Here is a 26,538-nt window from a genome sequence, read left to right as displayed (position 1 = left end):
TAAGATCCAGTCCCATCTTACAGACAGGACTCAGTCTGATCTCATCTTAATCCACCATGAGCAGAGCACTTTGCAGCATTTAGCAAGTTACAGTGGCAAGGACAAACTTCCTTTAACAGGCAGAAACCTCCAGCAGGACCAGACTCATGTTAGACACACATCAAAGGGTTAGGTCAAAGTTGAGCCGCTGCTCCTCCGCATCGAGAGGAGCCAGATGAGGTGGTTCGGGCATCTGGTCAGGATGCTTCTCGGACGTCTCCTTTGGGAGGTGTTTCGGGCATGTCTGTCTGGCAGGAGACCACGGGGCAGACCCAGGACACGCTGGAGAGATTATATCTCTCAGCTGGCCTGGGAATGCCTTGGTATCCTCCCAGAAGAGCTGGTGGAAGTGGCCGAGAGAGGAGTGTCTGGGCTTCCCTGCTGAGGCTGCTGCCCCAACGACCCAGACCCGGATAAGCAAAGGAAGATGGATGGATGGATGGATGGATGTATGGATGGATGGATGGATGGATGGATGTATGTATGGATGGATGGATGGATGGATGGATGGATGGATGGATGGATGGATGGATTGTACATTCAGCAAACTTACAACATCCCTTACAAAGCTTATAGCTGAATGTCTTTAGCTTGGGGGAACATTTACTCATGAAATATCTAAACACAAAGCTTTATTTGATTGGCATTGTGTGGACCTAACATGTAGCTGGGCACCACACAGTTCCACAGGCTGAGTTAGCTCTATGAATTATCAGATACAGAAGGCCTTTCAATGTTCATTTTCAAATGTTATTTTGTTGCATGTGTATAACATCAGGTCAGTTTGTCTTGATGAGCAGCACGTATCGTCTATCTTTAATCTCCTCAGGCTTTATGGTTTAAAGATTAATCAAACATCTCTCTACGAGCACGCAGTCACGAGCCTTTTTTCCTTTGAGATGTTTGAGTAGATATGTAGCGTCTTCAGTCTTGTACCCTCTGCTCAGCTCAGTCAGCTGGCAGCAGTGAGATGTGACCCTGCAGACACAAACATGCACTGGACTGTGCAGGTCACCGTGGCTCTCCTGAACGTCGTATGGATCGTCTTCTTTTGGACGTTGGATCCTTTCCAGGGTGAGAGATGCTCAAACCAAAAACTCACATACAAAATGATGAAAATGTACCCTAAAATATCGATAAGTACTTCGATATGTGATTGAAATGAGGATGTGTCTGTTTGCAGTGCCCGTGCAGAGAAGAAGTGCTGAGGAGAAGGAGGAGGTGACTGCAGAGTTTTGTATTCAGCTTCCACAGCTCAATATCTCCTTCATTGAGACCGACTCATCTGCGGGTAAGTCTCTGTCTCTCCTGTCAGAAGAGAAATACACATAGACTTTCAGGACCCTTAGAATCTTTTCATGATCCCAAGACTTTATTTCTAGATCCTTAAAAAATGTTGAAGGGTCATGAGGATCTTTGCAAGATCCTAAGATAGTTTTTAGAGGACCCTTGGAAATACCTTTCAAAACTTTTGCAAGCCCTTTGTAACTATTTGGAGTTCCTTGAAAACTTTGCAAAACCTTAAAAAACATTTGCAAGATCCTTGAATCTTTTGCAAGATCCTTAGATACTTTTGAAAGATCCCTGAAAAAATGGCAGGTCCTTAAAACTGTTGCAAGATTTTTAGAAACTTTTGGAAAATTCTTGAGCACTTTGCAAATCCCTAGAAATGTTTGCAAGATCGTTGTAAACTTTTGCAAGATCCTTAGAACTTTTGCACAAATATAAGAACCTTTGCAAGATCCGTAGTCTATTGTGATCTTGAGAAACTTTTGGAAGATTCTTGACAAATTGACAATCCCAAAAGACTTTTGCAAGATTCTTAGAAACTTTTGGAAAATCTTTTAACACTTTGAAAGTTCTGAAAACATTTTCAAGATCATTTGGAACGTTTGCAGGATCATGACAATCTCTGCCAGATCCTAAAATAAGAGTCTATTGTGATCTTGAGAAACTTTTGCAGGATCCTTAGAAAATTTTAAAAGATCCTGGGAAAATTGACAAATCCTTTAAATTTGTTTGCAAGATTCTCAGAAACTTTTGCAGGATCAGGAGGAACTTTTCATGACATGATCTATAGCGAGAGCTTTTACAGGATTCCTAGAATTTTTTGTGGGATCCTGAGAATCTCAGAAACCTCAGAGGCTTATTCAAGATCCATTGAAAGTTTTTTCTAGATCCTTAGAAACATTTTAAACTTTGAAAGATCATTTGTTTAGTTCTTGTTTGCTTGTTGTGCTCTAGAAACCAGGACTTATAACCCGACCTCTTCAGTTCCAGGAAATGAGCAGATCAGGATGTGAGTAATTGTTTCTTTATTGTGAAATGAGTGAAATCATCTTTGTGATTGATTTCATCATATTGATTAGTCATGCATAAATAACACAAGCAGTCCAAATATCTGAGAGAAGAAGAAGTGATGAAAATCACAGATATGAGGAAAATACCTTCTTTTTTCCCCAAGCTCCAGAAAAAACATTTTAGTTCTCTCCTGTTGAAGGTTTTTGAGCATGGATTAGAGACTTTTGGAAGATCCTTAAAACTTTTCCAAGATTCTAAGAAACTTTTACAGGATCATGTGAATCTTTGCAAAATCCTGAGATACTATTTGTAAGATCCTAAAAGTCTATTGAAAGATTTGGAGAGACTTTTTGCAAATCTTTACAAATGTTTGGAAGATCCTTGGAAACTTTTGCAAGACCTTGCAAAACGTAAATTGTAAATTGTAAAAACTTCTGCAAGATCCTAAAAAATGTTTCGCAGGATCCTTCTTAAGTGTTGTAAGATCTTGAGAAACTTTTACAAGATCCTAAGAAAGTCTCCCAAGATCCTGGGAAACTTTAAACGACATCTTTAGGAGCTTTTGCAGGATCCCTTGAATCTTTTGCAGAATCATGACAACCTTTTTCCCAAGATCCTGAGAAACGTTTTATGACAGGAACTCTAGGAAGAGCTTTATCAGGATTCCTAGAATATTTTGTGAGATCTTAAGTAGCTTTGGGAAGATCCTGCGAAACTTTTGAAAGACCTTGTGAAACTTTAAAATATTGTTATAGAAAAAAAATATATATTGTTATTACTTCTGCAAGATCTTAAAAACTTTTGCAAGATCCCAATAAAGTTTTACTAGATCCCCTCAGTTGGCAAGGTTTTATCACAAGTGGGAGGGATTTGGAGAGATTTCTCAAAAGTTTCTTGGGATGAACCTTCATTTTTTCCTCCTCTATGTCCCTTATGCATGGGCCCCATATCGATAAATACCCTAGTACAACTGAAAAGTAAAACCATGTTCTTTTACTATCAGGGATGGGGATGAGACGGCCAGTCCTCCTCCTTCACTGGACCTGACTTCCACAGAGGCCACATCCGCAGAAAGCTCAAAAAGTGTTCCTCTCAGAGTGGCTGATGAATCCACTGAAGAAGTAGACAGTCCTCCACTGCATCCTCTTGACTTGTGGTCCCCACCGTATTTCAGCACACCTGGTGTATTTTTAACTTCACTAGAAGCCCAAATACTGATCTTGATTGCACGGTGCTGAGAATGCTTCCATCCTTCTTATTGAATTAACCTTTGAAATGACTTTTTGTTTTGTTTATCAGAAGTACCACCTGACTGCTGCTTGAAAGTCACCCATCAAGTTCCACCTCAGTTTTTCCAACAGGACCTACCTTACCAGAGACAGTCTCCACCTGAGTGTCCAATTGAAGCTGTGTTGTACGTACAACCAAAACTTTAAGTTCTCTTTGGGCTTTTTTACACAATTGACATAATATCCACTAAAATATATCAAAACTACAGATAAGTAATGTGAATAAGAGTGTCTGTGTGACAAAGTGGGATAATAATCATTTTATTTTCTTTCAACAGAATAACAACATCATCAGGAGAGAGATATTGCTTGCATCCAGACGTTACACGGAGGCGCCATGATGGGAAAGCTACACAGAGGCACCATGATGGGACCAAATACAATCCATGTAATGCAATAGAGCTGCATTTAAACTCCTTTTAGTTTAAAGAGACATTTAGCTTTTGATGAGTTTTGAGAATATATTTTTGTGTTTTGGGGGAGCTCATTAGAATCACTATTAGATTGTTATTGGAAAGTGTTAAAAACTTTGTGAAAACTGTAGGAATCATAACCCACACCAACATTGCTAAGCTAATGTTAGCTGCAGCTTGAAGAGTGTCAGAGCCATAGACTGTAAAACATAGACGTCAGTGACCTTGCCTGCTGGGGCCTTATGAAGACAAACAGTGGCAGTCACCACTGTATCCTAAATGCTGACTCAACCTTACTTTCAGCTTACGTAACAGGCAGGAAGATGCAGCTGGAGGGAGACGAAGGAGGGGCTACAAAGCACCCGCCTGTCAGCCAATCAGTCACACCCAGGGGTGCATCCAGCTCGGCTGGTGGTGAAGCTTTCAGCGGATTGTCTCCCCCCTGGTGGCTGGCTGCAGTATAGGTCAAAAAATCTGTCTCCCACATTCATTTGAATGGGGGAGCAGTCAAACTTTAAAAAATAAATACATGTCATACTAATGTTTCTCACATCCTAAATGCTGTGGTGATATGTAGTTAGTATTTGACTGTTTTGTGTCCAATGCCTCTTTTTCCTGAAAAGTTTCTTTTTCGTTAGTAATTGGAGTTAAAAAAACGGGGTTTTACTTCTGGGTTTCCTTTGATTGACAGCCGCCGTGGAGGGAAACTTCAAAGGACACACAGCGTCTTTTGACATTACGCTGTAGGGCGGAGCTCGTTACAGTGGCTTCAAAGGCTCTGGCTGCACAATGGCGGCGCCCAGGAGCGGGATTTTTTGGCTTCAGAACCGTACAACGGGAAGAGGTGGAGCAACGCTGTCCATTTTTATTCACAGTCTATGGTCACGCGCTTATTGTGCATGGTTATGCAGGTCTCTTTGCCTTGAAACAGATAAGTTATAATAATTCACCCTGCGAACGGGTGAAGTATAAAGCAATGAACTATCAAGACCAGAACAGTTTATTTGTACCAGACTGTGAACATGTTTAACTCAGCTGTTTAAACAGGTATTGTTACATTGGGCCTAATGGGGCCTGTGGGGCCTAATTTTGGGGCTTTAGGAGCCGGCCTCAAGTGGACACTGAAGGAACTGCAGGTTAATAGTCAAGCTTGCTTTATACTACTGTATCGACTCTATGCCACACATCGTCCATGTGCACATGTACGTAGCTTGATGTGCACCTCCTTAAAATATGTAACTATGCATTGAAACCCTGCAGATCCATTTGACATTTACATCCTCTCCAATATGTCCTCTCTTTTCCTTTTTGCAATAATTGCAGCATGAGAACCTGCTGCTCAACATTTATCAGCTCCAACTTTAAAACAATAAGCTTGTTTAGTTCACAGTCTCCTGTGAACACAGAAGCAGAAAAGCAGGGACTGAAAACAAGCGACGTGACGAGCACAGAAATCGCAGAGCGCCGCTGACCGGCATGAATTACTTTGATACTTTCACTGTCCAGTTTCTGCAGGTCAGTCGTTATCAGGATGTTTCTCAAACTGGCAGCTCTATTCATTCTTTAATTAGGAAGTTGTTACAAAGAAAGTGAAAGATTTGGGGTTTTTTTACCACTTCATTTCACTTTAAAAAAGACGATCAACTTTATACAGGCATGTATTTCTTATAACTCATGCACACACTTAAAAAGTAATCCAACTTTTAAAATATTCAGAATATCTCTCATGTATTGTTTTTGTGTTGATCACCATTTTTCCTCTACCTCTTTCAGTTTGAAGAATCCTACGACAGCATTTCCAATGGTTAAGCAGTCGTACCTTCGTGTGATGAAGCGTCTCCGTGACCGACATTGTGGCTTTGCTATATGAGCTTGATCAGATGGTGTCAGATGAGGCAAAGAGATATGTATCCATATTAATCCATGGCATCAGATTAACAAGTCAAGGTGCAGCTTTGTTGAATGAAGACATTTACGTATGTCTAATATCTTTGTTCTCTGTTTGCTCAGAATAATTATGATGAACACACAGTGGGTCAGTTTTAATTTGCTCACACAAGTTATTATCTTTTGGAAACAACTTGTTATCTTGTGCATGTTTATAAGTTGTGCACTTTGTCATGTGTGATGATCCAGGCATAAACATTCGGCCTTTTAATCTGAGCAATCGTAGCTTGGTGTGAAAGCTTCTCTGCAACCTGTTCTGTGACTCACGTTTGCATTCAACTTTTTCCATGCACGATTTTTAGTGGATCTGTTTTTTGTTCTTTTAAATATGAAGAAACCAACATCATCACAGCTTCAGATGCCAAATGCACGAACAGGTTGCAAAAATATCTAAGACCTGTGCAAACGAAGGCTTGTAATATTACTTTTCTAGCTTTAAGGCACAAGTAGCTCTGACTTAAAATAATAAATAAAATTGAATATAAGAACACAAAGTGAAGTGAAGGTTTTTGTTGGTGTTGGCACCCACGCACAGTCCTTTCTGCATATGTGTGTATAAGTGAGTATTTGTGAAGTCATCCAGGATGGTCTCTATGTCTGTTACAAGCAGTGGTGGACAGTAACAAAGTAAATTTACTGGAGTACAGTACTTAAGGACATTTTTTGAGTTTAATTTTTTGGGGAACTTATTACTTTTACTCCATTTAAAGACAAATCTCAACCCCTTTGACTCTTCTACATTTCTATCAATGCTCTAGTTACTCACTACTTTTGCTTTGAAGTCAGCTCATGAGTTTTCTTTTCTGAAATCAGATCCCAAAGACTGTAAACTGTTGGTGTCCTTGTGTTTGGTTTGTCTCAGTGGTGTAGCCGTACCTCTGTTGAGCGTAGATCAAACGTTCTTCAGATCAGTGCGTTCATTTAGTCGTGGTGATGATGGCTATGACTGAGAAGGATGATGATTCTCTACCTGAGCACCACGGCCATATTTTAAACCCACGTTTGAGGTTTTAAAATAAAGAATGATTGTTTGTATTGTTGTAAATCTCTGATCTGTTTACCACACAAACTTCATCACAGCCTCCAAAACATCAGCATCTAACCTGAGAAAGCATGTGGAGGTCTGGAGCTAACACACTGCTTTGATTCCAGATGAACATTGGAAACTTGTCTGTGCTTGTAGTAACTTAGTTTATATTTCATGGTAGACTTTTTAAATATGAAATCATGTTTTCTAGAGAAACAGAACGGAGCAAAATGTTCACCCATGCATTCTTGACTGACCTCATGCTTTGTGAAAATAAGTTTAGGGACATTTTAAAAAGTACTTTGAATATTTCAGTATTTTTAAAAGCAAGTACTCCAGGACTTTAACTCAAGTCATAATCTGACTGAACAACTTTCACTTGTATTAGAGTAATGTTCGACCAGGAGGATCTATACTTTGACTTCAGTAAAGAAGACGTGTACCTAATCCACCACTGGTTATAAGGGAGTAGCTGTTTTACTCATTCATCGAGTGTCTGAACTCTTGTCTGCAGGAGTTTTTGACATCCATTTCGATAATCTCTGACATTCACGTCAACAGAAAGTCCCCTGACTCCTGATGTGTTGCAACACAAGGTTAAGTCAGATCTTAGGCTGCTGGACTTCCTTCCTATATCGTAGCTTTAGATCAGATTATGGGCAGCCTGTAAGTTGAAGACATGCTGTTAAAATAAACTCACTCAGCTCACCTGAGGTGTCTTGATGGTGTGATCCCGATCCACGATGGGCCTCTTCGTCGTCAGCCGACTGCTTTTAATGACTCTTCTTCTCCAGTCAACGATAGAAGGTGAGTCCAGGCAATCATACAGTTCAAATATCTTGTTTTTCATAATGTGAATTATGATATCTCCTTGAGAAACAAACTCTCTTTGTACTAAAGACATTTCTAAGTGGTGATGTGCATTTGTATTTTAGTGTGAAGGGTACAACAGGGTAGCTAGGAGGTAGAAAAGGATACTGTTTTTGTCGGTAAACACTTGTTTTTTCTTGTCTCAGGTTTGTATGACGCACCTTAACTTTGAGTTTACACAGTCAGGATGTCTCTTAAAGTACACAGAGAAATATTTGCTCTGAGAATCAGGATTATGTTTGATCAAATCAGACTTACCGTAGAGGCAGTAAGTGTTTTTTCTGGAGTTAAAAACTGGCTCAAAGATCAGAAATATAGACGGTTGCTGCATTGTGTGGAGGAAAGAAGACAGCACTGCCTTATCATTTAAATAATCAATTTTTTTCTCTAGATGGAGAGTTGAAGACAAACACAACACTTGAACCTGACGGCACTGAACGTTACGGCGAGTTCTGCCTCCGTATTTCTGACGACTCTCACTGGACGAGCTCCAAACCAGTCACCCAGCTACCCTCAAAGTCCAGCAGTCAGGAACCCAGAACATCCAAACAGCCAACATGGCCCAACAGGGAATCAACCCGACGGCCAAATAGAGATGCTACACCCTCGTACAGTCAGTCACCCAACAAGGAATCAACCTCATGGCCAACTAGAGATGCTACACCCTTGTACGATCAGTCACCCAACATGGAATCAACCCCATGGCCAACTACAGATGCTACACCCTCCCACGGTCAGTCAGCCCCCTCACCGTCACAACAAACACCTGCAAACCTGAGTCCTACTCAACACCCTGAACCAACAACCCAAAATGACTGGTCAAAGTCTGTCCCTCATGGAACCAGAGACCCAGTGATGTCTCCTAATGGGATGATTGGTGAGAATTTTCCATCTGTCCATTTTGATGTCATTTTAACCTGCCATTATGCAAAACTGCAGATTCAGTGCTTGATGTATGATTATGTTATTCATGGTTGTGTCTTTTATCTTTAAGAGCAAAATTAGAATGTTTGTGGGGCTAAAATCCACACAAACTGAAGTTCTTCACAACTCCTTTAACTTAAATATTTGAAAAATAATTGCAATAAGTTATATTTGGTGGCATGGCTCTATACTTGGAGCTCCCTGCCCTTCCATGTGCCTACGTGGAAGGGCAAAGCCGGAAATACATTGGGGGAGCACACTCCCCCTCTCTTTATTGTGCATACATGGAAAACAAAGGCAGGGAGTGCCCCAGCAAAGACCTCTTGGTATTAGTGACAATGTGGAGACAATAGTGATGGATAAGAAGCTTTTATTTTGGTAATTCATCTACTGATTTTTTTAGAAAAAAGTAGATCAATAAAATGTAAATAAGTAAGATCAATAAAGGGGATCAGAGGAAGACGTGGGAATAATAAGATATATTAATAGCATTAAAATAATTAATTAATCATAAATAATGAATTAGGAAAAAATAGCAATTGAAATAAATCTAATTAATTTAGTTAAATTAAAATACAATTAAAATTCAAAACCTTGTCACTGACATCGCAAGTCTTATCTCCTGTTATATATGATTTAATATTTTGATTTAATATTTAAAGTTAAGATTTATTTACATTTAACAGTTAGATTTATACTCAATGTTTACATGGAGCATCCATATCAATCAATCAATCTTTATTTGTATAGCGCCAAATCACAACAAACGTTATCTCAAGACGCTTTGACAAACATAGGAGGTCTAGACCACTCTGTCAAGTTACATGTCACATGTCATATGTATATTTACATGTAATTAGTTGAGTTATAACATTTAGCATTGAGATTTAACAGTGACACCATCTGTAATTTAATTTTCCTGACAAGAAAAAAAGACAAAATTCACAAATATTGCACTGTGTTAAAAAAAGGAAAAATTACAAACTTTATGCTTTAAAACACAAAATTATTTCCCAGTAGCTATGTCCACATTTTATATACAGTCCCACTACATTTTTCCAATATTGTAGCTATATGGTTAGTTGAATACTTCTTTATTTTCCGTTATTACCCGATCTTCTTGCTGTGTATGATGCTTGATTCTGATTGGTCTAAACCCCTTGACAACGGTTATTAACTTTCACTAACATGAGCAACACCAGTGTCAAACTGATCACACGTCATGTCAAATCAATCCACAGAAAAGAGTTCAGACACATTTAGCTTCTGCTTGTTGACACCACAGACCATAAGGTGAGGTAAAACCGTTAGCTTCCATTAGCATTAAAACAATGCGGCTAAAACGTTAGCTTCGGTTAGCATGCTAAATCTGCAGGCTAACGAACATTTTCATATTGGATCCTGTCCATCAATATGATGAAGGAGTGGAGCAGGTGAGAGAAACTTTAGGTTAGAGATCTCTACAAAGAAACTTAAACCATGAGCGGTGGTGATGATAGCAGCAGGGTTCAAAGTTGTGACACTAGTTTCTTTTTAAAGGTGTGTGAACCGCAGAGCTCAGATCAATGAGAGAATCTTTTAATCAATGTTTTTTAGTAACCTGTTTGTATCTTAAGTTTGTAGCCAGGTAATAATCATTAGCAGGTAGTTATGGGAAATAGAATCCTGACAGGGTGAGACAAGACCCCGACTTAACAAGCTTATTTTTGCAGCTCTTAACAGTGTGTACATCTACTCTATGAAAAGTTCACTGTTGTCTCCTTTAAGCCCCTGAGCAATGTGTCTGCAAGGAGATGGACAACAATCGTCGACATGAAGTCTCCCAGTTCAACGAAGTGTTGATTCAGAATCCCACTAAAACATGCAGTGTCCGTGAATTCTTGTAAGTTATACCATACGGCTAACATTTGATGAAGTGCAGATGAGGAAACTGTATTTCAAAATAAAGTGAACCCTTGCTATTTATTTTCATTTGATTCCAGTGGGATAATGACGAATAACAACAGCACAGTTTGTTTGCCTAGACAAACTGTCATTGCATTCATCAACTACAGATTGTGAGTACGAGTCAAAACACAGCTTTGATGCTTTTTCTTTTACAGGTGCTTTCGTTTTTTCAGGGGGATGGAAATCCTCTATGTACCTCTTATCACACTTCAGAACAACTAACAGCTAACTTTTCTGTCATCTGGTTCAATAATATAGGCAGAAGTGGGTCTCTATGTTGTACAGTACCGTCCTATTCATTGAGACAAGATACTCTATGTTATCTTTATATCTTTATATTTTATATCGCTCAGTGTGATAATGTTTGTGTCAACTATTTACAATCTGTTAAAAGCTGTTTCCTCACTGATAAATGGATGTGTTCGTCATCTTTTCCTGTAAGTTGCTGACAAGAACATGTTTTTATCCTGCTGTTACAGAACTGAACAATCTGGATCTACAAACTCAGAGGAGCTCAGTGATACACCATCCTCACTGGGTAACAAATCAATCAATCAATCTTCATTTATATAGCGTCAAATTACAACAAATGTGATCTGAAGACTCTTTCCAAACAAAGCAGGTCTAGACCGTACTCTATGTTCTATTATTAACAAAGACTCAACATCAAGGCAGGATAAGATCCAGTCCCATCTACAGGAACCTACAAGACAAGGGAGCTCAGGGACTCCACAAAGGTCTATAGTTAGTAACTTTAATGGGTCAGGAAGAGTTAAAGTAAGAGACAAGAGGCATAGAGAGGAGAGAGAGGGAAAGACAGGATCCAAGTCTGTCAGTTTTAAGCCTATAGCAGCATAACTAAGAGCTGGTCCAAGACTGATCCAGCTCTAACTGTACGCTTTATCAAAAAGTAAAGTTTGAAGCCTACTCTTAAAAGTAGAGAGGGTGTCTGCCTCCCGGATCCTGACTGGTAGATGATTCCAAAGGAGAGGGGCCTGATAACTGAAGGCTCTACCTCCCATACTACTTTTTGAGCCTTTAGGTACGATGAGCAGGCCTGCATGCTGGGAGTGTAGTGTTCTAGAGGGGTAACAGGGCACTATGAGCTCTTTAAGATATGAAGGTGCCTGACCCAAGTGGTTTCATCTGCACCAGTGGTGGTCTTGTTACACAAATAGAACACAGCACGGCGGCAACCCTCTGCGACCCAAGCTTAGGTAATGATTGTGGACACTAAGGGTTGCTTAATCATTAGTATCACCCCACGGATTTTTTTTGGCATCATGGTGAGATGGTCCCTCTCCATCTAAGTGTGTTAGATCTCTCTCTCCTTCTCTCTCCCTGTCCCTTTGTATATCCTTATGTAATCTTTCTTTCACTTTCTCTTATTTATTTATTTTTTTGGCCCACCTAGGTGTGCACGCCCTCTTTTACAGAACATTATATTAGCTGCCAATAAAAGATAGGCCAGAGTTCTAAGAGGGATGGTGATGGTTGCATGCACACAGTCACAAGCACAGAAGAAAAAGGTTTTTCTTTCTTTTCTTTTGCTGCAAGAATAAATTGCATTAATATTTGACAGTTTGTGACAAACATGACACAAACCAGAAATATATATGCAGACAAGAGAAGAAGAAAAAGAAAAAAAAAGAAAAAAGATATGGAGGTGCCTGACCATTAAGAGCTTTGTAGGTCAGAAGAAGGATTTTAAATTCTAGTCTAGATTTTATGGGGAGCCAGTGTAGAGAAGCTAACATGGGAGAGATGTGCTCTTTCATCCTAGTTCTAGTCAGTACTCGAGCTGCAGCTGAAGAGTCTTTAGAGACTTATTAGGACAGCCAGATAAAAGGGAATTACATTAATCCAACCTGGCGGTAACAAATGCATGGAGTAGTTTGTCTGCATTGCTCTGAGACAGGATGTGTCTGATTATTGTGATACTGCGTAAGTAAAAAAAAAGGCTGACCTTGAGATTTCTTGAATGTAGGTGTTGAAGGACAAATCCTGGTCAAATAGAAGAACTTCAGTTTTGTCTGAGTTAGCATCAGAAAATGTCTGGTCATCCCAGCCTTTATGTCTTTAAGGTTTGCTTCTAGTTTAGTTAACCGAATGGTTTCTTCTGCCTTCATTGACAAGTACAACTGAGTCTCATCGTCATAACAATGGAAATGTACACAATGGACTTAGTTTTGTGTTTCTTCACAGATAAACCCATTTGCATTAACTGCCCTGATGATGGACACTTGATCATCTCTAACTCAAAGCTTCTTGAATGCGTGCGGATAATGTGTTTAGATCCTGCCTGTCCTCACCTGGTTTTGTAAGTTTCCTACTTCTGTGACAACAAACCTTTTCTTACACTGAGTGTGAAATGATTTATGTTAGAAAACTCTTCAAAGCATCTGATTTAAAGAATGAATCTTGATGAGAAGCTTTATTTGAGCTCTGGCGTATTGTGGTATAAACATTGTGAACTTTTCTAATGATTCACAGAGTCACCATTAGAGGGGAAGAACACTGTATTGACTCGGCCCAGCCCGGGTTCAAGACTCTGCTGGAGAAACTGGGACTTTAAGCCCACTGAACAGACAACCTCAGACTGGGTTTTTTATTCATCTCACAGGATGGAGGAGAAATTGTGATGGAAAAGCTCAAGGTTCAAGGTTACTTTATTTTTACCTGTAGGTAGATTTTGTTTGCAGTGAGTCAGCCTCCTTTTTACATCGAACCAACAAACAGCGCAGGACAAGACACGACAAAAAAAGTGACAAAGTGCTCAGTACTGTAAAGGCTAACAGTAAAAGTAAAAAGGTATACCTCAATAAAAACAAAAAATGAGCAATCAATAAGAAAAAAGTCAATAAAAACAAGATAGAAATTAAATCAACCTGGTCCTTTCTCCTGGCTTATATGGCTGTCCCTTAAAGTGCAATTTTAAAGAAGGGCCAGCTGGTTTATATGACTGAGAAAAGAAAAGGGGTTTTAGAATTGAGACATTTGGATATATATTTCCATAAAGGTAAATTCTCACTAGATGTGTTAATGACATCCTATTATCAGTCACTCCATCTTATCGATTGATATGAAGTTTTTTTTTTACTTAATATTACTTAAAACAGATTTCGTTTTACTAAAAAAAGAAAGAAAATGTCAGGCTTTTAAGATGTCTTGAAAAGTTTTATAATGACAAGATATATCAATAAAAGAAAATTCCAAAAAAAGAAATGAAATCAACCATTAGTCAATAAAGACATGATAAATAAAATCAGGTAAGAAAATGCTGATAATATATAACAGGATATATAACAGGATAACACAGCATCAGGTTATCAGAGCAAAACATAGCACAAGAAAAAAACAACAACAATGATCACACCCTGGCATAAATATATATATATAGTACATCAATAACTTCTACTCACAAAATAATAAAACAATAAACTTACATTATAAATCTACCATGTTAACATTGTCACTGAGAAGTAGAGGTTTTAATGTGCAGATACAGTGTTGAGTGTTTAGAAAAGATGCAAAGAAAACTCCAACAAATTTTAGAAGTCAAGTGGTGCAAGTTGTTGGGTAATGACTTCATGCTTTTTTTTCTATAATTATATGAAAGTTTGTTTTCCACTGTATGTGACTTTGGGGGATTTCTTTCCTTCTTTCTTTTATTTTCTGAACCTCTTGCTGTCATTTGTATTACATGCAAAACCCCCAAAACTTTTGTCCTTATATGCAGCTGATTATTTTTATGAATTACTGTTATTATTTTCTGCTTTTTGCACTGATATTAAATCTGCAGATTCCAAAAAAATCCTAATTGTATGTATTTATTTTGCAGCAGTAGAGATAAAGCATTACTAGAAGTCAGCTAATGTCTACTTGTACCTTCAGCATGCAATATTTAACATATAACTAGATCATAAATGTGTTAATAGTTCATTTATTTCCATTCAGGGGTCATTTTCAGGGGTCAGGCAGATTATAATTTTAAAAAGAAAACGGACCTTTGGATTAAACCAATTGTGGAAAGAGAGAAAGAGAGAGAGAGAGAGAGAGAGAGAGAGAGAAACTATAAACTCAACCTATGCAAACTATTCGGGACACTAAATCCCATGATGCATTGCTCATCAGAGTGTTTAAGTGAGATGTTTGAGAGCATACTACCCGAGGAAGACCAGTTAAGGTTTTAAAATAAGAATAGGACGGACCCTAAACGCATCGTCAGTGCAGGCCTCTGGGGATAATGAGGGTTGATCAGGTGGTCTTTGGACTCCCTGTGTGGACTACAGTGCTGGTTTTGGGTGTGTAAAGTTACCTGTTGTTTAATGAACAGAACCTGGTCTTGGATCTGTAGGCGGATGGATTTTAACAGTGCTCACTCTCATGATTTATAATCTAATGTTCCCCCTTCTGCCCCCAGTTAGTCATGTTTCAACTCACCTACTGGATCTACGTGGTCCAGATGATCCACGAAGTCTTTCTTCCCCAGGTAAACTGTGAGCTGAGTGAAATAAAGAGACGTTCAGAGATAAAACAGAGCGCCGAATGATGGGACGGATGAATAACGAGAGAGAGAGAGAGAGAGAGAGAGAGAGAGAGAGAGAGAGAGAGAGAAATGTGGGGTCCAAATGGATATGTTTAATTTAAAAGATTCACACTTAATCAAATTGATTTCTAGAGTAAAGGATTTACAAAAATGCATGCTGGAAAAAAATCCCTGGGGTAATTTTTTAAGTGATGCTGGGATGAAATTTAGAGGTGAAAAAAAAGCGTCCATGTGTTGGAGTCGTTTTAGATCCATCAGAGGGAGAAATCCATGATGGGAGGAGGGGAGGAGGAGGGCAGAGATGTCACCGAGCAGGCGGAGTTTTGTACCCAAACAGCGGAAACAGGCTGATGATCCCAAAAAGCTCCACACAGCAGAGGGAACAGGAGCCGAGACCCGCACCTACACCCACCACAGGCGGACTAAAAACCACCAGCGACCAGTCAAATACCGCTCAAACCGGACTGAGGAGATGGGGGACAAAGCAGGGACCAGGTGAGACTGACTCTCAGCTGCTCTGTGTGTTCTGTCAGAGATCAGAGATGTTCATTTTAATCCTGATTCACATGATCCCGTCGCTCCCTCTCTCTCTGTGGATTCAAACTTTATTGAAACACAAGTCGGTCGATTGATCGTAGAGTCGAATAAAGAAGCTTAAATACATGAAAGCAGAACAGCCTCGTCCTGAATGCAATGAGAAAAATAAAACATCCATCAATGTGTTGTAAACAGCAGGACATGAGTCTGTCGTAACTTCCTGCTGTGTGGAAATCAGACGTGCTGCAAGGAGAATGTAGAGAACCGATTCTTCCCTCAGTAATCGATGAATCCTTTATCGGACGATTATTCTCGGTCAGCCGGTTGAATTTGATAAAGTCGGTCAAATCCGGTTACTGTGTAGATAAACCCAGGGCTGATTATCCTTCTTACAATCACTCCTGCATGGAGGGAAACATCCTCTTTTTTACATAAAGCAGAATATTTCGGTTTGACAAGGTGCACTTGAACTCACCATCCCAGATTCAGACCAGAACTAGAGTCTCAAAGAATCCGACATTTCAGTGCTCATAGATTCAAACAATTTGAAGGACATAAATATTTCTGTGTTTGGAGAATAGACTTTGTGATATATGAATGATGTTATAGAAACAGGGAGTGGGCGTAAGTGGAGTATTTTAAAGCTATTTGATTTTGGAAGAGCCTGGCATGAAGGGGTCTTGTGCTATCCTGAAGGGTTTCATGTGATGGGCAACAAAGCCAAACAATTGACTGTATGTAAAAAAGGACAATGTGTCACCTCCTCCTCCTTTATTACAAAAGTGAAGCCAAAACATCCCATTGGCATATTTTTCACTTAGAGTCTGCACAGGAGGAATCAGCTGGTGGATCTGTGGCACTGACGCCCCACCTGTTCCTCTTACAAAACCCACATTTACCTTGTTGGTGAAGCTTCATCGCTCCCATGGGTGGGTCTGGTCCTCAGGTGGGTCCAGTCCTCAGCATCACAGATTATTATGTGGGTTTGAAGCAGACACTTAATGGAAAGTTCAATGACTCTTGTGTTTGTTACATTTTCTCTCACTGTTCCTCCTCTACTCTGACAATCCGGTGCACACAGCGCTTCATTGGTGAACAGAGCTGATTATCAAAGCCATGACTGACAGCTTCAGATTTCTCAGAATTCTGGGATCAAAGGCAGAGTTTTAGAATTCTGTCGTTGAGATCCAAGTTAGAATTCTAGAACTTTGCCTTTGATCTCAGAATTCCAAGAGAAAAGTCCAAATTCAGAAGAAAAGTAGGATCTGAAAAAGGAATTTCATTTGCCCCTGTCCTCTTTCCTACTTAATGGCCTTTTTTCGAGCATCAAATAACTAATTCTTAATAAAATAGTCAGAAACATGAACACCGTGTCATAAATCAGCATGATAAAAACATCTAAAATGACAGAAGAGTTTGATCCATCTGCTAACATGGAGGAGGCGGGGCTTATGACATGTATTGGAGACCGTCGGCAGGTGGAGCTCTAAATGTTTTGACATCACGTTTGAGGAGCCGCTGGGCCTTTCATCTGGAATAATGCAAATTTGAAACATGCAAACAACCAAAACAAAGCAAACGAGTACATTAATAACACAAATTCAAAAACACAGCTGCAAAATCAAAATGTTTCTAGTATTCCAGGCCTGTAGGGGGCGCTAAGTGGAACAGCTCATTAGTGAGAAAGTTTTGTGACTAAAAATAGTGTGGTCGCTGTAGATTTCTTTTTACATACCAGCGTACTGAACATTACTTTGATGATCACATGGCTAAACAGTATTTTGACAGACGTATTGCTTCCCCCTCACACTGTAAGATTTGAAACTGCAGAGATGGTAACAGTAAACTCTCCTTATCAGAGTCCAGACATTATTTTGTTGGGTTGTTTCCTGTTCAGATTGCTGACCTCAGCAGCTCCACACTCTGCTGACTCTCTCTGACATGTTTTTATTATCTCTGCATGTTTTTCCTTTAGTTTGAAGGGTTAACAGGAAGTAGAGGGCTTCTCTGTAGATAGTCAGGATGTGCTTTCCTATCCTTTCCCCTGTTTTTATCTCAGCGGAGAGTAAACGTTGGCACATTCCTGCACAGAGACGAGCTCATGATGCTGCAGAAACATGGCTGCTCTTCACTTGTACATCGGTGCATGAACAGTCCATAGACAGGCTCTCTGGTTAATGGCGTTGCTCGGTCACAGAGTAATTCCTGGTAAAGACACAAGTGGCACAGTGGTCACAGTTCCTGGAATTCTCGTCATCATCTTCCTGTTTGGACCAGACGCACTCTGCTCTCTGTATTCTCAGACAGCAGTGATTCTAAATCATAAACACTGTAACTTCGTTCTTCGTGCATGAGACGGAAAGAACCTGACTCTCTTCTTTCTAAATCAGCATGAAATAAGAGTTCGCTCTTGTGTATCTGTTGAGAAAATCAACACTGAGGATCCGTTTAGTTAAACCCGGAGTGTGTTTAGATTTGTGATGACCTTCCTGTCCTTCGGTTCAGCGTCTCTGCTGCTTTAATGACTCTCTGTTTGTGCATGAAAGGCAGGAAATGTGTTGTGTTATAGTGCGCCGTTTATATAATGTGACCTTCAGTTCCCACACTCACAGTCTGCTCCTCTGTGTCTACGACACTGTGACCCTAAAGTATCCCTGATGGGCTCTGAAACACAGACTGCCCTACATGGACATGTGTGTTTGATGTCGTCGAGGTCATGTGATCACATGTGCAGTCTCAGTTCTTTAGTCTTGTAGTTTTTAGCACATGTGGAAGTTAGTTTGGTTGATGATGGAGGTTGGAAATGGGGAGGTTGAGGGGCAGTGGTAAAGTCATGGATGGAGGGGCTACCTGTGCACAGGCCGGGGTCCAGAACTGGACTCTCTGACTGTTGAAACATCTGCTGCCTTACCTCTTTTATTTTTCTGATTGTCCTGGACATAGTGGTCTAAAATATTTTTACCTTCCCTCCATGAAAGAAACAGTTTGGCCTATCATGCTGCTTCAATTTAAAGTCCTACCGACTAAGCCCCGTCCCCTTTTTGGGCTTGTCTAGCCTGCCTCTCACACACACCATCTCTCTCTCTCTCTCTCTCTCTCTCTCTCTCTCTCTCTCCACAGAGTCTTTAAGAAGTCCAGCCCGAACTCTAAGGTAGGGTGTGTTTTCTTTGTTGTTATTCATCCGCCCCATCATTCGGCGCTCTGTTTTATCTCTGAACGTCTCTTTATTTCACTCAGCTCACAGTTTACCTGGGGAAGAGAGACTTCGTGGATCATCTGGACCACGTAGATCCAGTAGGTGAGTTGAAACATGACTAACTGGGGGCAGAAGGGGGGACATTAGATATTATAAATCATGAGAATGAGCACTGTTAAAATCCATCCGCCTACAGATCCAAGACCAGGTTCTGTTCATTAAACAACAGGTAACTTTACACACCCAAAACCAGCACTGTAGTCCACATAGGGAGTCCAAAGACCACCTGATCAACCCTCATTATCCCCAGAGGCCTGCACTGACGATGCGTTTAGGGTCCTATTCTTATTTTAAAACCTTAACTGGTCTTCCTCGGGTAGTATGCTCTCAAACATCTCACTTAAACACTCTGATGAGCAATGCATCATGGGATTTACTGTCCTGAATAGTTTGCATAGGTTGAGTTTATAGTTTCAGGTGTTATAAAAAAACACTTGATGCTTAAAGACTCAATGCTGTGCTTGTGTTTATAGACGGAGTTCTCCTCGTGGAGCCAGAGTATCTGAAAGACCGAAAAGGTGAGAAAACTCAAAGTCAAAGACAGACAGTTTGATTTAATGACAGAGGCATCGGTTCATTTAATCCATGTCTCCCTCCCTCCTCAGTGTTCGTGACGCTGACGTGTGTGTTTCGTTACGGTCGAGAGGACTTAGACGTCCTGGGTCTGTCCTTCAGGAAGGATCTGTATGTCAGCACCGTGCAGATCTTCCCTCCTCTGAAGGAAAAGGAGAAGACTCTGAGCCGTCTGCAGGAGAGACTGCTGAAGAAGCTGGGAGAGCATGCACACGCTTTCACCTTCAAGGTAAGAATCCGAATCTGGAATTTACCACGGACCCTGAACTCACCTGACTCCCTGTGCCGTGTGTCTGTTTGTGTCAGGTCCCTCAGAAGCTGCCGTGCTCCGTGACCCTGCAGCCAGGCCCAGAGGATTCTGGGAAAGCCTGCGGGGTGGACTACGAGCTGAGAGCCTTCTGTGCCAAGACTGCGGAGGAGAAGAGTCACCAAAGGTTCAACATATTCAAAGACCTCACACCTGAACGTTCACACACCTGAGTCGGGAACCTTCACTCAAATTCACCTCGGACAAGATTATTCCCACTTTTTACACATCTGACACCTGGAACATTTACGTTCTCTTACCTGTGTGTGATTATGCTGTGTGTGTGTGTGTGTGTGTGTGTGTGTGTGTGTGTGTGTGTGTGTGTGTGTGTGTGTACCTGTGCAGAAACTCTGTACATCTGGTGATAAGGAAGGTCCAGTTCGCTCCAGAGAAACCAGGTCCTCAGCCGATGGTGGAGACGAGCCGCAGCTTTCTGATGTCTGACCGGTCTCTGCACCTGGAGGCCTCTTTGGATAAAGAGGTAATACACACTCACACACACACAAACACACACACACACACACACACACACACACACACACACACACACACACACACACGCACGCACACACACACACAAACACACACAGCTAATTGTTTGTCTCTCTGCAGCTGTATTACCACAGTGAGCCCATCAGCGTCAACGTCCAGGTGACGAACAACTCCTCAAAGACGGTGAAGAAGGTGATAATCTCAGGTAACTACATCGGCTTATTAGGAAGTCAGGTATGTCATCTTTAACCTGTTAGTTGTAATCTGAGTCAGATTAGGATTAAATAATCCTGTTCTCTTTCTCTCAGTGCGTCAGTTTGCAGATATCTGTCTGTTCTCCACGGCTCAGTATAAGTGTGCGGTCGCTCGGGTTGAAGCAGAGTGAGTATAAAACATAAACCTGTGTTTGTACGAGGGTTAGAGGCGTCATTACTTTACTCATAGTCACTCACCTTGTTTGCAGATGACACTTTAATATGCAATGTATCTTACCTTCTGGAGCATGCAGTGTTTTATTTCCCTTCATGTGTTCACCATGTAGCACCAGAGATGACATGCTCTTCTCTTCCTCTGTCCTCACCCTCAGGCACCAGGTGTCTCCCAGCTCCACCTCCTGCCAGGTGTACACTCTGACCCCGACGCTGGGCACCAACAGAGAGAAGAGAGGCCTAGCTCTGGATGGGAAGTTAAAGCATGAAGACACCAACCTGGCCTCCAGCACCATGTAGGTACACACAGATACACACACATGTATCTTCTGGAACGAAATGTTGGTACTCCTGCAGCAACGTTTACGAGCCTCTGGGTGTCGCTGTGTTTGCTGAGTTTATGCAGACACGTCCTTTAATGGCTTCATGTGTTTGCTGCAGAGTCAAAGAAGGAGCCAACAAGGAGCTGATGGGCATCCATGTTTCCTACAGAGTCAAAGTCAAACTGGTGGTGTCTCTAGGAGGGTAGGCCAACACACTACAGCGCTACGAAACGACACAACATGATACGATGACACAACAGGGTCTGACAGGGGAGGATATAATGGGATACATTTGGATACAACATGTAACCATATTACGCAACTCGTCACATCATGTTACATTGAGATCTGATACAATGATGTTACGATATGTTGCAATAAGATTTGATACAATATGGAATTATACATTAAGATAAAATTGATGCAAACTTTAACATAGAAACTGTTACAATGTGATGCAATTCAACAATTTGACACAACAGGCCTACATCGCGTTATCATAGTCTGAATAAATAAAAGACCTACTATCTTTGACGTCACCCATCTGTTTCTGAAGCGTATCATCGGTGGGTGCCATATTTGAAATGCTGAACTTAACGTAACTTCTGTCAAGCAAGTGTGACGCAAAGAGGCGGGCTTTGAGCCTCCTCACTAACGGTGTTCCCGCCTGTCCGTCAAGTCAGCTGTTCCTCTAATTATGTAAAACTCGTAATCTTAATATATTCGAAATTTTTGTGTTTTAAAAAAAAAAAAATTCACCCCCGCACAGTGTGTGTCAAAAGAGAAATTCAGACTAAACTCATCTTTTGTACCAGGCTGTAAACATACTGATTTCCGCTGTAGAGATCAACTTTTTCAATTGGTGTGTATGTGGTTTCTGGTACTTCCCGAGCCAGCCTCAAGTGGACACTCGAGGAACTGCAGTTTTTAGCACTTCAGCATTGGCTTTAGAATTTTGGAACATTATGTTACATGACATTACGTTAAGGTTTGTACGTAATGACACACTATGCTCTGATGTGATTTGATGTTCTTTCTTTAGTGTTATAATAAATATATCAACAAAATGGATTAAAAACCACAGATCGACATGTTCACATAGAGGCACATACAAATAAGCACTACCGCTGATTATGTCTACAACTTAAACACTGCAATAACCTTTAGAGTCGGCCTTTATGTGAAGTATTCTTTAAAATTGATGTAAGATGCGCTTGCTTAGCTATCTGAAAAACATCAAAGTGTTGTTTCAGGTGTTTTCTTTTCTGCAACCTCTGACTTTCAGATCGAACAGAAGCTGCTGTGTTTATTTTAAAATACAAATTTACAAAGAGTAATCACCAAATGTACTTTTTTATTGGAACTAATCCATACATAACAACTAGTTTGTGGCAACCTGTTTCAATTGAATGCGTTTAACCGGAGCGGCAACATCTAGGACAGAGAGGTCCCAAAAACTGCAGTTCCTTTAGTGTCCACTAGAGGCTTTCTCGTAAAGTGAGTCAGTCCACATAGAGCCCCATGGTAATGTGTGCAACTTCACAGCAGAAGAAGACCTGTTTACAGCCTGATACAGCTGCATCCTGTTTGAACATTTGAACTCTGAATAAGGAAAGAAAGGAAAGAAACGTTTGTGTGTGTGTGTGTGTGTGTGTGTTTGTGTGTGTGTGTCTGTGTCTGTGTCTGTGTGTCTGTGTCTTTTCACAGTGTGTGTTTTGTATTTGTGTGTGTAGGGATGTTTCAGTGGAGCTGCCGTTTGTCCTGATGCATCCTAAACCTGCAGAACAGCCAGGCTCACGACCAGAGCCAGGTAGGACACACTCTCTCTCTCACACACACACACACACACACACCACACACACACACACACACACCACACACACACACACACACACACACACACACACACACACACACACACACACACACACACACACACACACACACAAAGAAGGATTATTGTGTAATGTCATTACTTTAATTGCTGTCTTCTTGTCTCCAGTCGCTCTTGAAGCTGCAGCTCATGTGGACATGAACCTCATAGAGCTGGACACAAAGTAAGTCTGTGTTTGTAAAGATGTGTCAGACTAAATTAAAAATTTCCTCAGTGGTTTAATCTGCATCATATACTGTCACAGTAAGGTTTGGATCAGAATGAAGTCACATGTGAATGTTTTAGATGACAGGTTACACACACAGTTTAACAAAGTTTAGATAAATGTCTTCAGCTCAGTCAGTGAGATTAATCCAGTTAACACTTGTTCATTACAGGGAAGAGTCTGTGATCCAATGCAATTTAGGATATCAAGATCGGCAGTACACCCAACTATAATATTACAATACTCAACTCAACTTTTTTTTATTTTTATAGCACCTTTCAAACATTCAAGCATGCAGCCCAAAGTACTTCACAAAACAACAGAGACAGAAAACAGCAGCAATATTTAAAAGTGGAAAGGAAAGGGATAATACTTAAAAATAAAACCAACAAAATAAAATCAGAGAAGTATCAGAAAAGATTAAATAAAGTAAAAATGAAAACAAATCATTATTATAAAATCAATATCATGAAATCAGATAAATATAATATGAAATATAACATAATAGGATAGAATAGAATAAAATGAATAATAATAGGATTATATGATGGCAATAAAGCAATCCAGAGCTAAAAGGAAATTACGCTACTTTAAAAGCCAGATTAAAAACGTATGAAAGTCATAATATCTCAAAAACAAAGTCGTTTTATTTTGTAAAAGAGATTTTGTAAGAGAAGAAAGTCATGAGACAGTAAGGTCAAACTGTTTTGGTAAAGTTGTCATATTTTGACTTTTTATATTATTTCTTCTGTTTTTTTTCAAGATGAGAAATCTCAAAAAAAAAAAAAGAAGGTAGTGATCATTTGAGTGTTTTGCACATGAATAAAGGATTTGTTGCAAAGTCTTCACCCGAACTTTGTCAAATTTAGAAACATCGTATCATAACGTTTTCATAACTTTAACTTTCTGTTATTATTACTACACAGTTCCTGGAGAGACCACGGACGGATTTTCAGACATTAATGGTACTTTAGTTTGTGGTTTAGAGTTGTTCAAACGATAGACGAACCTCACACTGAAGAGTACTATGCAGCATTGGTCAACACGTCCATGAGCGCTACATGCTTATGTCTGTGTCGTTCTGCAATACTCCACGTAAATGGTAGTAGGTAGTGTGATTTCTATGCTAGTCAGATCGCTTGTTTCTTTGCTTGTCCACAGAGAACTATGGTAACTCTAAAGCCTGGTTCATACTTCTGCTTCAACCCTACGAGGTAGTGGACCGCATGGACGTGAGCTCTAAATACTTGTGCGTCGTTGTGTCTGCGTCTCAGCAATACTCCGCCGAAACGCCTAAGGGCAGTGTGCACTCTCTGATTGTCGGGTTGTTTGTTTAGAGAGGACACATTGGAGGAGATGAAATGTGCAAGGATCCAGGAAGTGCTCTAAATGCGGGAAATACGATGCCGCCGAGCAGACCAATCACAGAGCTTGCGGTCCACGTTGATCTGACTCGTAGTTTAATTTTGGAGCATTTGTGCATCAGCCTCTGCGTAGGTACGGGAGCGAGGCAGACCTACAGTGTAGGCTACGCTGTAGATTTATTGCAGAAGTATAATCAGGCTATAGTGTGTTATGTTAAAGTGGAGCTGATACATTTTGGAAGATTTATTCTTTATCTATCTGAGTTGGAGCGTCGTAGTATATATATATATATATATAATTTTTTTTTTTAATATTTTGGGGGCTTTTGTGCCTTAATGATAGGACAGCTGAAGAGAGACAGGAAATGTGGGGAGCAGAGAGAGGGGAAGACATGCAGGACATGGTTGCGGCCGGGAGCCGAACTGGAGACCTCTGCAACGAGGACTGTGGACTCTTTATGTGGGGCGCTTAAACCCTCTAGGCCACCAGCACCCCTCGTAGTATTTTTAAAGTTATATTTTGGGGCATTTTTGCCTTTAATTGGATAGGACAGCTGAAGACAGACAGGAAATGTGGGGTGTAGAGAGAGGGGGAACGCTATATATTGGGCACACTTAGACCGCTAGGTCAACGGCGACCCGTCAATGTAGTATTTTGACCTTTTTCTGAATTTTTATGTTGTTTATCTCAAAAGTAGGAGTAATGGTGAGATCTTATGCAGACATAGCTTCTGTTCAGTTTGTCATTTGTTGCAAAAGTTGCTTAAAAATTGAAAGAAGCGAATTAAACAAAGTCCTTATGAAGAGACTTATCCTGTTCGGTTCCTTCAGGTAAAGGGAAGTATTGTCTGCATACAGCCGAATCATGACTTGTGAATAATGAGTTCAATGTGGTAAACTTCTGTAGTTTTAAAGCTTGCTGCCTCTTTTCTGGAACCACTCTGTCTTATTTTTAGTGATACCATACTCTGTCCTTTTTTGTAGCACGTCCCCTCCGGCTGAAGATTTTGTGTTTGAAGACTTCTCTCGTCTGAGGTTGACGGGCACAAAGGACGAAGACGAACCCTTATTTTAGCCGCTACTTCTATTGTTGGGTCAAATGTCTGAGTGAAGCTTACAATCAACCTGAAAACCAAAGAGGAAGAGCAGATAGCCTCCTGGTCGGCCGGTGAATTATCAAAGTGAACATGTAGCTTGAGTTTAGCAAAGAGTCACTGTCACATTATATACTATCATACATGCTGCTTACAACAGAGAAACAGAAATATATTTTTATATTGACATTAGGTCAGTTACCTTCAGGTATCATTAACAGAGGAACCTCTAACTTACACTGCTTCTTTGACATTTGTATGATGACGGGTCAGAACAAAGTCCAGGATTAAATTAAGAAAAGAGGAAAGCTTTTATGTCTGTATGTAATGCTTTTGTATCTTTGCTTTTAGATGAAGCATATAAAAAACACTCCTATCATATTAACTGATGTAAATTCTGCTGAAGGGATCAAGCTTTTGTCTTATTTCATGCACAGAAGCTTCAAAAGCATTTTAAAGAGGGGGAATAAACAAAGTCACGCTTGTTTAAGACATCTTATGAATTTTGTTCTTTGTGTTTGTGCTCCCCGCCTTGCAGTTTCTTAGTTAAATTAGTATTTCTTAGTGTGTGCAGTACATCGTTGTGCAGTGCTGTGAAGCTTCCTGTCAACAGTCCACAGAAAACAAAGTTCAAGGTGACATCTGTGTCTCTGCTCTGAGAATGAAAGGCTGTGACAGAGGACGGAGCAGAGACACACACGCCGCAAATAAGACAAAGCCGGACTTGGAAGTGTTTATAAATTCTGAGGAGTGTAAAAG

General features: G+C 40.3%; 3 protein-coding genes across 3 annotated transcripts; all 3 read left to right on the top strand.

The window, feature by feature from the left end:
* Nucleotides 1-563: 563 nt before the first annotated feature.
* Nucleotides 564-6,468, top strand: LOC117807597. The gene is made up of 7 exons (XM_034676930.1): nucleotides 564-1,113; nucleotides 1,223-1,330; nucleotides 2,284-2,338; nucleotides 3,344-3,522; nucleotides 3,640-3,754; nucleotides 3,908-4,017; nucleotides 5,816-6,468. Exons 1-7 carry the CDS (start codon nucleotides 1,032-1,034, stop codon nucleotides 5,818-5,820), a joined length of 654 nt encoding a protein of 217 aa, XP_034532821.1. The 5' UTR covers nucleotides 564-1,031; the 3' UTR covers nucleotides 5,821-6,468.
* A 1,257-nt stretch (nucleotides 6,469-7,725) lies between these two features.
* LOC117807657 (putative uncharacterized protein DDB_G0290521) lies at nucleotides 7,726-14,550 on the top strand. The gene is made up of 7 exons (XM_034677007.1): nucleotides 7,726-7,823; nucleotides 8,278-8,763; nucleotides 10,578-10,692; nucleotides 10,793-10,867; nucleotides 11,237-11,295; nucleotides 12,963-13,077; nucleotides 13,251-14,550. The coding sequence occupies exons 1-7, from the start codon at nucleotides 7,760-7,762 to the stop codon at nucleotides 13,330-13,332; spliced, it is 996 nt and encodes a 331-aa protein (XP_034532898.1). The 5' UTR covers nucleotides 7,726-7,759; the 3' UTR covers nucleotides 13,333-14,550.
* A 1,005-nt stretch (nucleotides 14,551-15,555) lies between these two features.
* Nucleotides 15,556-26,282, top strand: LOC117807656 (arrestin red cell-like). The gene is made up of 14 exons (XM_034677006.1): nucleotides 15,556-15,801; nucleotides 18,964-18,994; nucleotides 19,081-19,141; nucleotides 19,573-19,617; nucleotides 19,705-19,901; nucleotides 19,979-20,106; nucleotides 20,325-20,460; nucleotides 20,592-20,676; nucleotides 20,780-20,852; nucleotides 21,058-21,195; nucleotides 21,341-21,424; nucleotides 22,956-23,032; nucleotides 23,225-23,279; nucleotides 25,670-26,282. The coding sequence occupies exons 1-14, from the start codon at nucleotides 15,608-15,610 to the stop codon at nucleotides 25,758-25,760; spliced, it is 1,395 nt and encodes a 464-aa protein (XP_034532897.1). The 5' UTR covers nucleotides 15,556-15,607; the 3' UTR covers nucleotides 25,761-26,282.
* Nucleotides 26,283-26,538: the final 256 nt, after the last annotated feature.

Source organism: Notolabrus celidotus, chromosome 23 (assembly GCF_009762535.1).
Source record: "Notolabrus celidotus isolate fNotCel1 chromosome 23, fNotCel1.pri, whole genome shotgun sequence".
NCBI lineage: Eukaryota > Metazoa > Chordata > Actinopteri > Labriformes > Labridae > Notolabrus > Notolabrus celidotus.
This window is presented reverse-complemented; position numbering and strand designations above follow the sequence as displayed.

Excerpts from the sequence above, each read along its gene's own strand:
- LOC117807597 (XM_034676930.1), top strand. The coding sequence starts at position 1,032 with ATGCACTGGACTGTGCAGGTCACCGTGGCTCTCCTGAACGTCGTATGG. Across the intron at positions 3,523-3,639 it reads ACCGTATTTCAGCACACCTG|AAGTACCACCTGACTGCTGC; the intron begins GTGTATTTTTAA and ends TTTGTTTATCAG. Across the intron at positions 3,755-3,907 it reads TGTCCAATTGAAGCTGTGTT|AATAACAACATCATCAGGAG; the intron begins GTACGTACAACC and ends TTCTTTCAACAG.
- LOC117807657 (XM_034677007.1), top strand. The coding sequence starts at position 7,760 with ATGGGCCTCTTCGTCGTCAGCCGACTGCTTTTAATGACTCTTCTTCTC. Across the intron at positions 10,693-10,792 it reads TGCAGTGTCCGTGAATTCTT|TGGGATAATGACGAATAACA; the intron begins GTAAGTTATACC and ends ATTTGATTCCAG. Across the intron at positions 10,868-11,236 it reads GCATTCATCAACTACAGATT|AACTGAACAATCTGGATCTA; the intron begins GTGAGTACGAGT and ends CTGCTGTTACAG.
- LOC117807656 (XM_034677006.1), top strand. The coding sequence starts at position 15,608 with ATGTCACCGAGCAGGCGGAGTTTTGTACCCAAACAGCGGAAACAGGCT. Across the intron at positions 15,802-18,963 it reads GGGGACAAAGCAGGGACCAG|AGTCTTTAAGAAGTCCAGCC; the intron begins GTGAGACTGACT and ends CTCTCTCCACAG. Across the intron at positions 21,196-21,340 it reads AACCTGGCCTCCAGCACCAT|AGTCAAAGAAGGAGCCAACA; the intron begins GTAGGTACACAC and ends TGTTTGCTGCAG.